Source organism: Drosophila miranda, chromosome XR, assembly GCF_003369915.1.
Source record: "Drosophila miranda strain MSH22 chromosome XR, D.miranda_PacBio2.1, whole genome shotgun sequence".
In the NCBI taxonomy this organism is placed as follows: domain Eukaryota; kingdom Metazoa; phylum Arthropoda; class Insecta; order Diptera; family Drosophilidae; genus Drosophila; species Drosophila miranda.
This window is the reverse complement of record NC_046674.1, coordinates 12,326,281-12,343,945: the sequence shown is the minus strand read 5'-3', so window position 1 is coordinate 12,343,945 and position 17,665 is coordinate 12,326,281. Positions and strand designations below refer to the sequence as shown.

General features: G+C 45.2%; 2 protein-coding genes across 5 annotated transcripts; one reads left to right on the top strand and one right to left on the bottom strand.

Annotated features, from left to right (window-relative positions):
* Nucleotides 1–118: 118 nt before the first annotated feature.
* LOC108152005 (isocitrate dehydrogenase [NADP] cytoplasmic) lies at nt 119–4,255 on the bottom strand. 4 transcript variants are annotated; one of them, XM_017280977.2, is made up of 3 exons: nt 1,911–2,277; nt 1,729–1,794; nt 119–1,637 (listed from the first exon to the last, which is right to left on the bottom strand). In XM_017280977.2, exons 1-3 carry the CDS (start codon nt 2,004–2,006, stop codon nt 360–362), a joined length of 1,440 nt encoding a protein of 479 aa, XP_017136466.1. In that variant the 5' UTR covers nt 2,007–2,277; the 3' UTR covers nt 119–359. The 4 variants fall into 4 exon arrangements, with proteins under 4 accessions (XP_017136466.1, XP_017136467.1, XP_017136470.1 ...); XM_017280978.2 differs by having other exon boundaries at nt 119–1,610; nt 1,911–2,276; XM_017280981.2 differs by lacking the exons at nt 1,729–1,794; nt 1,911–2,277 and adding an exon at nt 4,152–4,255 and having other exon boundaries at nt 119–1,610.
* A 116-nt stretch (nt 4,256–4,371) lies between these two features.
* Nucleotides 4,372–4,981, top strand: LOC108152007 (fibronectin-binding protein A-like). The gene is made up of 2 exons (XM_017280982.2): nt 4,372–4,477; nt 4,538–4,981. Exon 2 carries the CDS (start codon nt 4,563–4,565, stop codon nt 4,725–4,727), a length of 165 nt encoding a protein of 54 aa, XP_017136471.1. The 5' UTR covers nt 4,372–4,477; nt 4,538–4,562; the 3' UTR covers nt 4,728–4,981.
* Nucleotides 4,982–17,665: the final 12,684 nt, after the last annotated feature.

Genomic DNA, 17,665 nt, shown 5'->3' with positions numbered 1-17,665 from the left:
CTAACAAGTGGGCTACATAACCATAACGAGCCCTGTGTGGGTGGCTGGGCTGGAACTGGGCTGGAACTGTGACTAGGACAGGGGCCGGGTTAAAGACCTCTCGCGAGACTCTCGGGGCTCTTGTGTCGGTAAAAAAATACATTTATTTGAAATTTCTTTTTCGTTAGACGTTACGGGGAATATTGAATGCGGATGAGGTCTCGCAGAGACAATGAACATTGAAATGTGCATCGAGGACACAGCAAAGTAAACCTAAGACATGCACATTTTTTATATAGTAAGTGTATAGAGTACGAGGGACGAGGCGACGCTGAGTGGTTTCTTTAGAGGTGCGAGGCCTTGTGCTCTGGGTTGGATAGTCACTTGGCAGCGGCGGCGCTCTTGGCGAGAGCAGCCTCCAGATTCTTGGCCAGTGTGTCCATGAACTCAAAGGTCTCCTGGTAGTCCTTGCGCTCGACGGCGCTAATGCTGCCCTTAATGCAGATTGCCAGATCCTTGGTCATGGCACCGCCCTCGATGGTGTCGATGCACACCTGCTCGAGAGTCTCGGCGAACTGCTGCAGTGGCACGTTGTCGTCGAGCTTGGCGCGGTGGAGCAGGCCACGGGTCCAGGCGAAGATCGAGGCAATGGGATTGGTGGAGGTCTCCTTGCCCTGCTGGTAGAAGCGGAAGTGACGGGTCACTGTTCCGTGAGCGGCTTCGGCCTCGACGGTCTTGCCATCGGGGCAGAGCAGCACGGAGGTCATCAGACCCAGTGAACCGTAGCCCTGGGCAACGGAATCGGACTGCACATCACCGTCGTAGTTCTTGCAGGCCCACACGAAGCCGCCCTCGGATTTCATGGCATAGGCGACCATGTCGTCGATGAGACGGTGCTCATACCAGATGCCGGCGGCTTCGTACTGCTTCTTGTACTCTTTGTTGTAGATGTCTTCGAAGATGTCCTTGAAGCGACCGTCGTACTTCTTTAGGATGGTGTTCTTGGTGCTCATGTAAAGCGGCAGCTTGCGGTCCAGCGCAAACTTGAACGAGGCGTGGGCAAAGTCCACGATGGAATCGTCAGTGTTGAACATGCCGAGGGCGACGCCGGGACCCTTGAAGTCGTTGATAACCTCATCGATGACCTGGCCGTCGTTGCCTTTCCAGGTGAGGGAGAGCTTGCCGGGTCCGGGAACCACATAATCGACAGCCTTGTACTGATCGGCGTGGGCGTGGCGACCGATCACGATGGGCTTCTGCCAGCCAGAGACCAGGCGAGGCACATTCTTGCAGATGATGGCCTCGCGGAAGACGGTTCCTCCGAGAATGTTGCGGATGGTACCGTTGGGGGACTTCCACATCTTCTTCAGATTGAACTCCTCCACGCGCTTCTCGTCGGGCGTGATGGTGGCGCACTTGATGCCCACATTGTACTTCTTGATGGCCTCGGCACAGTCGATGGTGACCTTGTCCTCGGTCTGGTCGCGGTACTCAATGCCCAAATCAAATGTGTGCAGCTCGATGTCCAGGAAGGGCAGGATCAGCTTGTCCTTGATCGACTGCCAGATGATGCGGGTCATCTCATCGCCGAGCACATCCACCACGGGTCCAGCACGAATCTTTTGGGCCATCTGTGCGGAACGACAAACGAGAGAGGTCTTGAAGTTTGGAGCAATAAAAAGGACAGGAACTTATTAGCTATTCGAAATGAGTGTGTAAATATTTTGTACGCGTGTCTGGGGGAATCACCTCGCTAACGCTTGCACTGTTTTCTCGGATGACCTTCTCCATTAAAATCTTTTGGGGATTTGATACCTATACACAGGGGATATGGGTAGGGTAGTAAATGATTACAAATGAACGTTCGAGGCAAAGTGAACTTTGATCCGGATGGAATGGTCGGATCAGAGAGAGAGAGAGAGAGAACCTACCACGGCGCTGCTGGCGAAGTTTGCTTGGAAGACGGCGCGTATCAATGGCGGCCGGCGGGCCGTCATCAGTGTGGCAGTGCGGCGGATAGCAAACATTTTACGATTCAGAAAATAATAGACGAAGTTCGACTGGGAACGAGACAATATTTGTCACCAACACAACTAGCATCTGGCACTAAAAGCTACGAGGGGGGCACAAATCTGTCCAGGAAAAACTGGAAAAACGTTTTTCCGAACAAAGGCGGTCGCTGCGACTGCGACGATGTAACCGTAACTGATAACTGTTTGGGCTTTCCGTTAGATTAGTCGCTTGTTCTATTGCTCCACTGCAGCCGGAGAGACTGGACGCTTCAACTGTTGCGCAATCGGCGTAATCAGACTATATTGGATTGCCCTGCAGATAAGACTCAATGTTCCCTACTCTGATTAGCTGCTCTCACTGTTTCAAGCTCGTGGACGTGCCGTAAACAGACGTTTTAATTAACAAAATTCAACTTGTGAAACACACAAAACAAAATAGTAAACAACACGAAAGCTTTATCACACTTGCGCTTTTTTCGCCGAATTTTGGCCACTTTTGCTATGAACACACACAAGTGCTGTAAAATAGCTAAAATCTAAATTAAATTTTGCGTTTGTTTAATTTTAATTTTGTGATTTAATTAATAATTTGTGATTAATTACACACCATTTGATAAAATAAACCGTGCGACCCTCAAAAATATACCAAAATACACGCGTCTCATTTTAAAAATATACCGTAAATATACTGACGAATTCAAGTTCTACAATTCCGGTCGAATATTACTAGGAATACAAGAAACTGTAATCGTTATCGCCGGCTGCTTCTGTCAAATCTCTTTTTAATTGTGGGTGGTCTCACTCTCTCTTTCTTTTTGCTCCCGGTACTATCTGTTAGTTTTTATCAGCTTCGAAAACTTTTCCATAAGCCGGCGATTCTGATTTGTAGAAGGCATTGTTTTTAAGTTCATGGCCGAACTGATAATACGCGTTTTGTGAGGCGCGTGGCACGAAACATGCCCTTTAAATTTCAATCTTGGCTATCGATAACGATACTGACCTTTTGGTGAGAGTGCGTAGAGCTTTGAGAATTTTGAAATGAAGGCGCCAAAGTCTGCTTATGTCGCGGCTGGAAGGCCTGTTCTTGCCTGATTAGCTGTGTCTGTCTGCGGTCTGCGTTCCTTATCTATCTATCTTGAATGTCGCCAATTGTATAACTAATCATAATTGCGTGATTTTTTCGTGAGCTTTTATTGCCGACTTAAGTTTTCCATTCACGGCTGAATCGCTGCTCAAGCGATCGGATAGCATCTTGATGAAATAAATAAACATGCCAGGTGGCGCGATCTAGTATCACGCCACCCAGGCCACGCCCACAGATGGGTGAAATGCGGTGCTTGCCCAATACGTTTATGCTTTCACTAAATTTCACTAGCGTTTTTCTGGCACATCTAGCACACCAAGAGACTGTGCAGTTCGAACATTGTACGCATATATCAGTAGCACGTTCCCGATAAGATTTGGCATTGGGTAAATATACAGTATTAAGGCAATGAGAAGGCAACTATTGCGATACGAGCCCTCCTTTAGATGTTCTCGAACAATCTATAGATATGTTTGTGTAAATGACAAGGTCTAAGGTGTTGAAGTATGTAAATACGAGATTACACTTTGCACCTGGAGTAGAGATACAGGTGGGATGGACGGCTCTCAAATGGGTTACGTGTCTGTCTGGTTAGAAAAGCAAAGAATCCAGCCGGTCGGTATCTCTCTTTCTCTATCTGTCTGGCCCCAAACCGGCTGAGAGAGACGATAAATTGCATATAAAATGCTGTTGTGCTGCATATGTGTACACATACGAGAGTATATGCCTGTGTGTCGGTTTCTTTATGCATATGTATGGGGTTGTCTGTTGGGGAAAGTTCAGACACACAACGAAAATAGGCAATTGGGGAGCCAGAGGACAGAGGACAGAGGCTATGCATAAACTTAAACAGTCGCAAAGTATTCGCATAAGCAGCTCACAAATTAACATATCAATGTCGGAGTTAGAATTGACCGATTCAGGATGATATGATTTATTTTACAATTGGATAAATTGCAAGTCAGCATTATGACAATAATGGAGATAGATAAGCGGCAAATCAATGTCTCACAAAAAAAAATTTTATTTGGGTACCACATATTTTATATAATAATTGGATTGGATGAGCGGCTTACCTTTCGTAATATTGAAATTAGAACGGTTAGACGGAGAAGAACTAAGAACACGACTTGTATTAAATCTAGCCACGACGAAATGCAGAGACGCAAATTGGAAACAAGCTTTTTATAAGTCGATGACAGTTTAATCGCAGAGGCAGGTCAAAACAGTGTACGCGTTCCGATATCAGTTGTTTAATGCTTCGAGCATTTTTTTATAAATCTAGCCACGACGAAATGCAACCGTGCACTTGTATGTCGATATTAGGTTCTATCGGATTCCGATTCCTTCATTCAAAACCAACCGACAATTAAGCGACGCGAGGAAAAGATTTTTAAAAATGGTGAAAATGGTTTATTTTATTTTATTAATGTTTTTTATTAAATATTTTTTATACTTTCAGATGCCTCAGGCGATATATTTTGTAAATGGTGGCCGAGGACGCGGAGCCCCCTACGCCCAAGGTGCCCGAGGACGCAGAGCCCCCTACGCGCAAGGAGCCCACTACGTTCAAGGTGCCCGTGGACGCGGAGCCCCCTACGCCCAAGTTGCCCGTGGAGGTGGAGGGCGTGGAGGTGCCCAAGGAGGGCTAAACAGGATTAACTGTTATTCGAAGCCACTGTAGGCAGACGCACACATAAACAAACGAGTATCGTTCTAATTGCTCAATTTCTTTATTCCGTCGAATATTACCAGCTATATAGAACATTTAGCCATGCCCAATTAATGAATCAATTTTCTACTTAACTGACTAATGTTTAATACTTGCTTTTATTGGATTTTGCTTAAAAAAGGTTTTAGCGATAAAGGTCAAACAAATGAAACGTAATAAAACGTAAGAGAAAAATCGTTCCAATTGTTCAATTTCTTTATTCCGTTGAGTAATGCTGCCTAACTAAAACCATTAGCTCTGCCCATCTAATTTTAGGCCAATAATGAATAAATTTCCTACCTGATTGACTACTTTTAAGTACTCTCTTTTATTGTATAGTGTATAAAACAAGCTTTAAACAAAAAAGGTCAACAAAAAAACAGTGGCAACGTAAGTGAGTATGAAATGAGACGTCAACCGGAGTTTGGGCGCAGGTATACCCTATTTTGTTGATATATATGAAGAAACTGTTATTTCAAGCTGTTTTAATACGTAATTAATAAACAAATTATCTCAAATTGTTATGTTTTAGACATATTAATGCATATGATGAGGGTCTTGTAGATATATCTCGATCCCGATACCCATTCTTGGTTTCTGTAAGAAGAACACTACCATCAAAATGTCGTTGAAATACCTTTAAAACAGAAACTGACTAGTTTTGGCCTTTATTAGATGACAAACATTTTCTCAATTCTATAACATCCATTTCCCGAGGGTATGGAAAATGTTGCTCAATCCGCGCCATGTTGGGGAACAATGCTGCTCGATTTCACGGCACATGAGTCTGGCCCATACAAATTGAATGTTGCCAGCAACATAAAACGTAAGAAAACGTAAGTGAGGATGGAACGCTCAAGTCGGAGCTGGGTTCGAATTGCGTTGGTTTTAAAGGAAATAAAACTCACCAAAATACAATGACGCGCAAACCAAACTCTCACAGAAACGAGAGAGAGGATCACTCTCTCTCTCTATTTCTTCGTTATCGCTCACTTTTGCGTTACATGGTCTGACTGGAATCTCTGTCGCCTATCGAAGATAGATAAAAAAAAGTTTTTCCGCTGCCTGACAAAAGCTCGTCGTGACGAGCTTTCAAGCTGAGTCGCGTAGCACTCAACCTTCGTGCGGCTTAAGGTATAGTGCCGCCACTATTTGAAATACAAATTTAAATTTTCAAGCAAGCAATTAGCGCAACTCGGTTTTTACGATCTGACCAATGCCTGTTGCAGTACTTACCCCGGGCCGAAGTGTGGGCCCACATTTTATGACCATGCAACGTTGAAGAAATGAACACACTCTGCGCCAAAAGTGAAATGTTAGTCGAGCTCTTGTTTTTGCCGGATTTTAATATGCAAATAAAAAATTTGCGATTCGAGGTCGTGTTCACTTTTTATGTGCGAAAGTGTGCTGCTGGTGGCAAGATTTGACTGCTCGACATATTTCTCCGCACGATTTCTGTTCTTTCGCAGAGGGTCGTCGTACGTCCGGCCACCCGTGACTAAACTAAAACTATGTATATTTATTTGCTTATCAAATGTACCCTGCCCTGGCCTGCCCTGCCCTGCCCATGGAAGTCTCCGTTAAGCATTACCATTTTTTGTATCAACCCGCTGGAAGATCAATGGCGGCGACATCAACACGAAAGAGATCTCCTGAGCATTGAAGGCCCCTAATTTGACAACAGAAAACTGGCTGGAAAAACTTGTCTAATTGGTCGGGGGTCAGTCAGTCCGTCATGTGCCGCTTTCTTTCTGGCTCGGAATTAGATAAGTGTACATACATATGTATGAATGTTTGTGTGTGTGTGTGTGTGGTTATATAACCCCCCCCCCCCCCCCCCCAATTATAACGAGTCTTAATTTGTGCATGCCAATGCATTAAATAACATAAGTACAATCAAACCCAACCCAACCCAACCATTTTTAAGGTAAAACAAACGCGTGCCGGCGAAACTTCAATTTAAACGCCATGCAGACGTGGCCATGTCTGCTGGCAGTGGAACTGTTTCAGCCCTTCATGCCATTAGCCATGTCAATGAACGTGAAATGGTCGCCAACTGCCACTTGGACTTGCCAATGCACATCATTCATGGCATAGCATGGCATGGCTCACATTCACATAGAGAGGCATGGAGATGGGGACTGGAGTGCGAGTCCGAGTGCGAGTGCGTGCCCGGTTTGCCATATTTGATAGTTGGCTAGCTTTGTTTAAACTAATTTTGTGTCGTTTTTGTCGTTATGTAAACGAAAAACAGAAGCGAAGCGAAGCGCGTCTGACAAGCAAACTAAACTACTTTTAATTTCAGCCAGGCCAGGCGAAATGTTAACGAAAGCCAAAAGAAAAGTAAAAGCCGCAGAAGCCATCCTAAAATATCAGCTAAATATGTTTCAGACTCATTTTGAAAGTGAGAAGACAATTTGCATAAAAAACAATATGTCGAAGATGTGGAATATCTCAAATAATGGAGAGACAGATGTAGAAGCCGATGGAGCAGAGCCATAAATTTCAGCATTTTGTGGCCAACAAACCCACTCCCGCTCCCACTCCATAGAGAGTGAGTGGCTGGAATGTTTGACTTTTCACTTGTGTTACACATACGCCCCATGGCGCGGTGCAAATTTCCAAAGGAGAGAGAGAAGGAGCACATATGAATGTAGGTGGCATGGCAATGCGGTGCACGTGCAACATAAGTGTTTTTTAACATTGCGTTTTTTGTTGAGAGCTAATACCTCTGCAATAACAAATTACTTCCTGTCGACATTCCATCTGTGGCAATAAATAAAGCAGCAGCTCAGCCCAGCTCCCGAGATACATAGTTACCATTCTGAAGGCGTTTGAAGCCAAAGCATCGAAAATATTGCTATTAATTATATTGAATGGAGAAAGTCAATTTCGTCGAACGAACGAATGAACGAACGAACTCACATGCTGGACAGCAGATACATCTACTCATACAACAGCATCTGCGGCAAGCAGACATACATATGTATGTATCTTTTGTGCGCCATTTCTAAAGACGAGAGGTGTGCCTGTCAGTCAGTCAGTTGGTCAGTCAGTTGGTTAGTCTGCTGGCCAGTTTCCATTTCAATGGAGCTAGAGATGGCAGCGTGCGATAGCACCAATAGATCAGACGCGATCTCAGGTAATCAGCCACGTTGGCAGGGGATATCTGCTAAAGCTGGAAGAGTGTAGATCTGCGAAACTTACCAGCAGATTGGAGTACACAATTTGAGAATTGTTCTATTAGAACTAGGATCTCCAGAAGATCAACTGCAACCTATCTGCAAAAGCAGCTCTGTCTGTGCTTGTTCTGCTCCCGTCATTACAATCTCTTCTGATTCAGTTTCTCATTCTACTAGATGCAGCTGCTTCCAATTAGAGAATGAGTAACCAAGATGGTTACCATGGATCTTACCATCTCTAGACCCCCATCTGTAGGCCACCACTCCAAAGCTTTCTGCCCGCCTCTCATCTTTCTTTCTTGAACGGCATTCTTTCGGCGCTGAAGAGTCAGTGGGACAGCAGTTGATATCTTAATCGCATTGCCGATCTGGTATGGCATATATTTCATTTCTCGCCTTGCTCCACAGCTCCACAGCTCCATCGACAGACAGCTCTAATGCAAATGTCTTTTAGAATGCATGAAAATGAAATCCCTGACCCATCTGTGTGCCCTCTCCGTATCACTCTTCGATCTGGTGGCCTGCCTGCTCTTTTTTGTTTGTGTTTGGAGTTATTTATCAAGCGCACGTTTGATTATGCTTACAGTTATGTCTCGGACTTTACTGCTTATGCAAATTTATGCTAAGTCGGTCCACAAATAGCCAGATTTGTGCGCTCCCATGATGTGGGCTACCGAGGCATCATCACTCCACAGACACCGACTTCCTATCGGTTTGATTGGTTTTTAATTTGACTGCCGGCCGGCCAGGCCGTGGCCGTGGCCCTAGTTTTGTTCGCTGTCGAGTCGATGCGTCGCGAGAGCATTGTTCATCGGTGAAAGGCGTCAATGTTGTCAATCGAACCCAGCCGGGAGTCGACGGAAACTAAGAGGAAAGGAAACCTTGCCAATGACTCTCGGGCATAAGGCTGGCAAATGGCTTTCAAAATAAAATGCAATACAAAAACGAAAGCCAAGGCATTTGCAAATGGCAGTACATACTGCATACCAATTGTCCACTGGGTCAATGTATCGACCAGACCAGACCAGACCAGACCAGATCCAAAGGCAAACGCAAGCGCAAAAGCAAAGGCAAAGGCAGAGCCAAGCCCAGAGCCTACGCACAGCTCCGTCTTCATCTCCATCTCCATCTGCATCGCCATCTTCAGAGCTCTGTATCCCATTTCGAGTTCCATTCCTACTGGAGATATGTACATACTCGTACAGCATGTGAGAAATCATTAATGCGCTCACATGCCGCTCTGCCACATGCCGGGCTTTCACATGGTTAGAGGCCGGGGGCCCAGACATAGACATAGACATAGGCATAGACATAGACATGGGCTCTGTGCGGTCTATTGTTGTGTCAGCTAAATATGGCCAATAGCCAAATATTAATTCATGTGTTCCATCTGCTTATATGCAAATTCGCAGCGACTCGAAAGTAATTGAAGTTGCACGCTGAACGCTGAACGCTGCAGCGGAAATGTTGAAAGCAACAGCGAATAGAGATGGGGATCCTGTACCCCGAGGCAGGACAATGAGCAGGAATCAGCAGCGTCAGCCAACAAGGAATGCGGCTGGCTGTTCCACGTTCTTGGTAGCTAGAGAACAACTTCTTCAACTCGTTCGAGCATCCCGTCTATTTTTAGCCAAAGATTTCGATTCGGATAATTATTTCCCCATTTCTTTTCCGCATGAAGGAGCTATCCATTTCGAAGCTATAAACAAAATAAGTTTCTTACTTTTCTCTGTTTCTGGTTGATGGTTTCTGGTTTCTGGTTGGATCCCTTGCCAAAACTCTTTGCCAAATGCCAAATTCATTGCTGATACTATGACGGGTCTGAAGTCTTTGGTTAAACCCTTCATGGGTCTCTGGGATGACTTGTGCCTTTGAGAGGGTGAAAATCAAAATGAAAAGAAATTTAATTACAGTCCGTTGATGCTGATGGCTGCCAGCCATACCCATAGGACAGTGAAAATAGTCCGACATTGCAAAGACTCATCGCCATCTTCCGCCTCCATCCCAGTCTCCGTCCCAGTCTCCGTCCCTGTCTCCGTCTCCGTCTCGGATGTCGGATCTTGAATCTTTTTGTCGTCGAAAGTAAAATTTCCAATTGATTTTTGTGTGTTTGCGCAAAGTTTTACACGCTTTTCGTTTCGTTTCCATTATTATTCACATTGCGGTGCCCAGAAATAGTTGAGCATCATGCCACGGTGAAATGCCACTAAGAAGCATCCAAAGAGTCGACAGATGGAGATGAAGATGGTGTCTTGAGCACTGAGCACTTTCATCTTTGGGCGCTAAAACGCTTACGCAGCATGAGATCTGCTGCGGGATGGTAGGTAGGTAGCCGTTGATGGGATCTGGTCTGCCCACGATTGCTGCCAGGCTCTGGCACTGGCACTGGCTCTGGCTCTGGCTTTGGCTTTGGCAACATTTTGAAAGCAGGGAACCTTCGCTTTCGCGATATTTGTGAGTCGTTTTTTTCTGTATTTCCACTTGCCAAAAAAAAACGGGCCAAACTTCATTCAAATTCCCATTCGAATATTCGAATCCCAATATAATCATTACAGTTTTCGGTGGAGCTGTGGGACAGTAATGATGTGCTAATGATGCCCCCTCAGCGCTGCAGCAATTAATCTTTCCCCAGTAGAGCAGACACCACAAGCCACAGGCCACAAGGCAGGAAAGAGCTCTTGGATCTTGGCCATTCATTTGTTACCCGTTTATTCGTTTGGCTCATTCATGCACGAATGTGATGGCCAATGCGAATTCGAGTTTTATTAATTGATAGCGAAATTATTCGAAATTGAATGCGTCTTTAGACACTTTCACTGGCTTCTTGGCTTCAAGTGTGGAGCAGCCCCCCAGAGGAGGAGGAAGCTGAGCTCTGAATGGAGCTGAATGAAAAGGAAGTGAAGTGCTCTTAAAGGAGAAATTAACATCAAAGATACTTGCTCTACTTCAAGACTTTACTTGCACAAAAGATTCTGGTCTTAGGTGTGGGAATCTTAGGTATGTCAAAGGTGGGAAGCTCATTGAGGGGGAAATGATTTATAGCTGAGGAATTATTAGAATCGAGGGCTACTAGCTACTATTCATCAAAAACGACCATACACCGCGCAAAAAGCTACTGTTTCGCATTAAGACGCATAGAAAACGATTGGGTAACCCCAATTGGGTAGCTCTTTAGCTCGGATTGACTCTGTCCATCTCCCATGTGAAAGATGCGTGGTGGATGATGAGTGATGACTGCCAAACTTTTACCCCGGCATCCATCGTCTGGCAAGGGCTTCATTAATCCTTCTAAAATTAGCATAATGCCGATATCGTGAGATTGTAGACAAAAAAAAAAAAAAGAAATGCTTACATAAAGCCGGCATCAAGAAACTGAATCGCTTAAATGATCAATTAAAATTACGTATACGCAATTTGTATGCCAATTTGGCTTTAAAGGGTTTTTGCTGCTGCTGCCAATGAATGACTCTTTACATGTTTTCACTTTTAATATACACAGACCCATAGATACAAACGCACACAGGCACACACAGACACACACGCACGCAGTAAATATCCATGGGGAGAAATGAGAAACGAGAAACGAAACGAAATGAAACGTAGCATTCGAAACATTAAAGTTTTAGTTTTGCTTTTGCTATAATTTGACTCTAGACCTGGTATTCATTCATTCATTCATTCACTCACTCACTCATTCATTTACTCGCATCATGTGAGTGAGTGTGTTTCCGATGCCCTTCGTACATAGGGTATTAGGGTATTAGTACTTGAAGATGCAGTTGGCAATGAATAAAAGAAGCACTTTTGACCTTATATTACTGATCTTATGTATCCAGCTTCACCCTTGCACAGTTCTTTGTTTTGGCTGTTGGTAAAGGACAAGAAGAAGGAGCCTGGATTGGATCACAATGACTTCGAGAAAACGAATTTTTACTACATACAATCTACAATATCTATCATCTATCAATATATCTATATACAATATCAACAATCGGCTTGCAAGAGTAACATTATAGTCGGCTGGAAATAACTAGCTTTTCCTTCTTGGTGATTTTCTATTTTTTGGCATTTAATGATCATTGTGCTAGTGTGCTGCTGCTGCTGCCTCACGCGGTCTGTGCATGTGGCACCCCCTCCTGCTGTTGCTGCTGTTGCTGTTGCGGCTTCTCCTCGCTTTTCTCCACCCTTTTTGGACGCGTTCAAAGCCTTTCATGGCTCGGACGCGGTTCTGCTTCATTTTGTTTAATGACAATGAGCGATACGAACCAAATGTTTAGTTTACGTTTTGCTTTCGTTTATGAACTTTCACGTATGCCCCATGCCCCTGCCCCTGCCCCTGCACCTGCTCCCTGCACCAGCCACAGTCGCCACCTGTCGGAAGTCCAGCAGTCGAAGAAGATTTAAGCGTTTAAATGTTTTCTTCTCTTCTTCTTTGGGCTGGCATTACCTAATTTCGGTTACGAAACAAATCAATTAATGCATGACCCCAGAGAGGGGTACCCATAGATCAGGAATGGGCGGCAAGGCCCTAATGAATCTGTGGCATTATTCAATCTATCGTAGAAAGCGTCAGGTGGAACAATTCTGAGCAGCAGCACCACAGAAACCGCAAGACTGCAGCACCAGCAGCAGCAGTGGGAAAAGATTTCACTGACTTTTCTTGCTTTGTGCATTTTTAATGATCAGTTTTCAAGAAAGGAAATGGAAATGCAACTGCTGCTGCGGCTGCTGCCACTGCCCCCCCCCCCCCCCCCCCCCCCCCCCCCCCCCCCTCCACACAACCCCATGCTAACCGCACGTTTGCCCAATTGCAATTTCCAATTTCCAATTGCTCCAAATCAAGTCATAAAAATGTTCATCTGGGCAAAAGAGTTTTCTAATGGTCTGTCATTTTAATTAAAGTCAACTTACCAGACACTCCCCCTTGCGGCCGCTGCCTCCAGCGTCCACTTTTTCCGCCTATTTTCTGGAAAATTGCCCATACGCCCCGTGGACTTGTGTGCGTGCATGCGAGTGAGGAGGAATGCCGTTCCAGTTGATTGGCATTTCCTAATGGCCATGTGGTGGGCACTTTCTAAGGATACCCATGGATTTCGTGGTCCCAAATGATACGAGTTTTGGGTGGCTTATAGTCGGAGAGACTTCAGTTTTCTTGTGGCCCAAACCGAATGGAATCATTTCAGAAGAATTGGTTCTTTTGGAGAGCATAAGAGGAAAACCTGGAAACGGTTTGTTTTCGGTAAGTTTGGGAACTCCTAAAAGTTCCCAAAAAGATGCTATACTCGTACTCTGGAGTCCCCATTTGACTCTGAGCTCCTGATCCAGGGTCTAGAATAAACGACCTAAGAACAAAAAATACATTTCCTTCTGTTGGTTTTTTGAACACTCGCATTTCTGGGTCCTTTCTCCCCCTCCCCTCCCCTCCCCTCCCCTCCGCACCCACTCAGCCCAAATGTTGTCCTAATGAATTTATGATCTGTCTTGGCCATTACACAACCAATTGCTTTTGAGCCTGACCGCTCGCCATTTGGGCCACTGGCCATATGAAGACTTCACAGTTCTACCAACATTTCAATGCACCTTTTGTGGCTGTGGAACAGCTTCTGCTTCGACTGCAGCTTCTACTGCTGCTGCTGCTGCTGCAGCAACATTGTTGGATGGTGCATGGTGCATGGTGCATGTCTATGGATTGGTTTGAGGCCAACTGCTACTTACGAGTGGAAGACGACGACGACGACGACGTCGACTGGCCATAATATGTAATTTCAATGATTTGCATACAAAACACTTTTCACCAAACCCAAACTCGAGACCCAAATGAAAGAACGAAAGAAAAGCTAAAGCTGGCCAAAGACTCCGACCAGACCACAATCCAGAGCTGAAGCTGAAGCTGGAGTCGAGGCTTGGAATTGGCATGGACAAACAAACACGTTAAATACTTCCGCGTTCGCGGTTCTCTGATGTGGATGTGGGGATGGGGATGGGTATTGCGGATGGAGATGGAGTTGGGGATGCGGATGGGGCTTCAGCCCGTGACTGGACTGAGCAGCGCCCCTCCCCATAGCTACCTCTGTACTCTAAAAATATTCATATTTGTCACGAAGCCAAATACCCAAACATGTTACACCCGAAGAAAACCCAGCACACAACACATTGCCAGTGGCATGTGGGGGCATCTTCTGGTGGATTTCTCTCAGTGCAGAGCCTAGTCGGGGGGCTGGTGGTGGACCAGGCCAAGCCCAGTTCCTGGCCCAGAGAATGGGGCCAACCTAATGGGGGCCTGGGCAGCTGCGTGCGATTCTGCGAAAACCGAAAAAAAATTATAATAACCAGTTTCGGGTTTTTCGCTTTTTTCGTGCTTTTTTTTTCTGCAGCCCAAAAAACCTTCGTTCAATGACCCAGCAGGAATAGGGATTGGGATTGGGATGGGTATGGGGATGGGGATGGGGATGGGGATGGGGACTGTGTGCTGAAGATGGGCAGAGAACGATCGTCTCTCTGGGCTCTGCAAAAATTCTGCGGCGAAAGTTGATCAGAGATCCCCAAAAAAAAAAAAAAAAAACCAAAAAACGAAGAAAAAAAAAAGAGAAAAAACTTCATTTAGATTTAACGAGATATTGGACAAAAGTTGGCAAAGGTAAGGCTCTTCTGGCCAAGTGGTAAAGTGGCTAAGTGGCGTGGCGTGGCCTTTCCTTTGGCACATGGCCGCGAAACTGTGGCAGCCAGCAGCAGAGCATATGAAAACTGCAATAAACCAAATGCCGCCGCCAGTGGCCCAAAATGAACAAACAGCAGCAGCAGCAACAACACAAAATGCTTATTTTTTTTGGGTATTTTTGTTGTTGTTTTTGTATTTTGAACAGAAATTCCAAAAGCAAATCCATTTTGTTCCGACTTTCATTTCGGAGCAGCAGCGGCACCGGCAGCGGCAACAAAGAGTGGGTTGGAGGCAAGCGGCAAGCGCTGCACAGTTTGAAGACAATTGTATAAATGAAAGTTTAAGATCTCCAGCTCGAAACGGGCAACTGTTTTGGGGACCTGCATATGTGTTTGTAGGGCAGGGCAGACCGTATGCGGCCCCCGATGATGATATGAGCTAACGGCAAGAGCTATAGCTGAGGCTCAGGCCGCTGTGGCTGCGACGGCGGCTGTGGCTGTGGCAGGGGCAGCCAGTAGCGACAGGTACACCGGCGCACTCGAGATTCGAGATTGTTGCCGCAGATCGATGGCAGAGAGAGAGAGAGAAAGACCCGGCACGTGTTGCCCCGGGAGCAAAGCAAAAGCATTTTTTCAATTGTTCAACACTCAGCGATGATCATGATCGCTACGATAATGATGGGGGGCTCTACATACATAGTAGATGATGATGAGGAACATTTCTCCACTGCACTGGCTTCGACTTGGCTACGATTTCGATTTACTTTTGCTTTTCATTGTTCCTAATGCGATGATGGTCTGTGGATGCGATTGCTGCTGATGCTGCTGCTGTTGCTGCTGCTGCCATTTGTTGCAGCATTAACAACAATTTCATGGTTTTCAACAGAAAAAGTTTCCATTGGAATATGGCATGCATGATGCTAAAAGTTATAGAAACGAAAGGCAACTCTCAAGATATATAATCCTTTTGCTTGAATGTGCCAGCTCCGTTTGATGCTTTCCCTTTTTTACCAACAACTGTGCCCTCAACCTTCTTGAGGTGCTAAAATATCTGGATACTCCCCTCGTCTCAACGTATTATGGTTTCCACAAGGATGCTATACTTATATCCAATACTTTTTGGCCACAAGTACGGTTTCTAGCACACCTTATAGAGCACACAGTCATTAGAGCACACTTGAAGAGTTCCCACCCTCAACGACTTCCTTGTTCTTGATTGATTCTTCTTATGGTTTGGGGTGCCATTGCCCCCTCCCCAGAAGACGCGAATAAATCGAATGAAGCAACCGTCAACAATCAGCGTCAATTATGACCATGTTCCCATACATCCATCGTTCTATATAGATTTATGTATATACAATTTCGATTCGGGACAATCAACTCTTTTTGGGTGGAGAGCCGAGCTCCTTCCGGTGCTTGAAATAAATCTTCAAATTAAGTTTTTGTCTTCCAGAAAATTCTCCAAAATCGAAGCAATTTTGTATTATGTTGTTTATTTTGCTTTCCTTCTGCTCGAATTAAGAACGAGAGAAACAGAAAGGGGAAGAGATACACAACAAAAAATTGAATGCGAAATCAAAAACGATCAAAATGAGGCTTTTGAATGACCACTTGGCACAATCTGCGAGGTCTACACCCCGATAGATGGGGTTATATGGCTCTGTCTCTTTCCAGAAGTGTGTGCGAGGGTTTTTCAAAGAGTTTTTTGAAGGCGAAGATCCTCTGAAAATGGAATCAGTTGAGTATGGGATCAAATTTCCAGCATCCGATGGAGCTCTCTGTAAAGGACTATAGAACTTAAAGAATATCTTATGAACAGGGTCAACGAACGTTTCTTCCTTTCTCTCTTTTTCCCCAAGGTCGGTTCTAGACGTATTTGAAGAACTTGTTAGGTGGGACACTTTTGGAATCCATCTCTTTCCATAAAATCCACAACTTTAAGAGTCACCCGCCTGTCGGGGAGTCTGACAAAATCTGACAGCAACCAAACTGTTTGTACAAAATGAACTCAAATGCGAAAATTACACCCCAAGCGACCAATTTAAAACCATTAAATTATAATTTTAAACTTTAAAGAGCTTCAACGACTTAAGGGGCAGGCAGGCACAGGCACCGCTCAAGGAAATGGAGGCAGGTCGGGCCCCAGTCGATGGGCATTATTCAATTAGGGAAGACGCATTTGTATAGTTTTTTTCGGCTCTGCCAAATGGAGTGCGTTGGATCCCCTACCCCTGCCTCTACCTCCCCCCAGAATCGGATGATCTCTTTGGATTCCACAAAGCGTTGCCCCATGGGGATTGCAACACGAGTTCCTGTCCGTTACACGAGTAAAACGGTTAATTTCGAACCCGAATGCATTTGGTGGGAACTGATTTTCGAGTGTGTAGGTGTATAAACGTTTTGCTCTTTATCTCTCTTAATCTATGCGTTCGCACTCTCACCTCCCACACCCCTTCGGACCTGACACTCATAATTAAAGAAACAAATAAAGCACAGTCGTCGGCAGAGGCGGGGGCGGGGGCGGAGGTGGGGGCGGAGGCAGAGGCAGAGGCAGAGATCTGGATGCCATGACCACGACGCAGCAGCCGAGGCGACGCGTCGCAGCGGTCACATTTACATAGTGTAAGCAGCAGAAGACGAAGAGGAAGTAAGCAAAGAAGAAGTAAAAGAAGCGACAAAGGCCACCACCATAGCAACAGCGGCCAGAGGGAGAGCAGCAGAAACAACAACAGCAACAGTAAGCGCAAGGTGTATTCATGCAAGGTGAGGTATTCGAGGAAAGTGCTCTCATCGTATTTGTACTTAATTACCAAAAATAATTAAAAATAAATATCATAATACCGAAAATAATTATGCCATAGTCTAACAAATCTAAAATTAGGTATCTCGAAGATCGGGATTATGCCATACCTCGAATATAAACATCTTGGGTAAAAGCAGCGGCAGCAGCAGCAGCAGACGCAGCAGCAACAACAACCACACGCTCTGCGACGAAGCCAAGTCATCGTCGGCACTTGTCGTGTCTGGCAAAGCTTCGTTT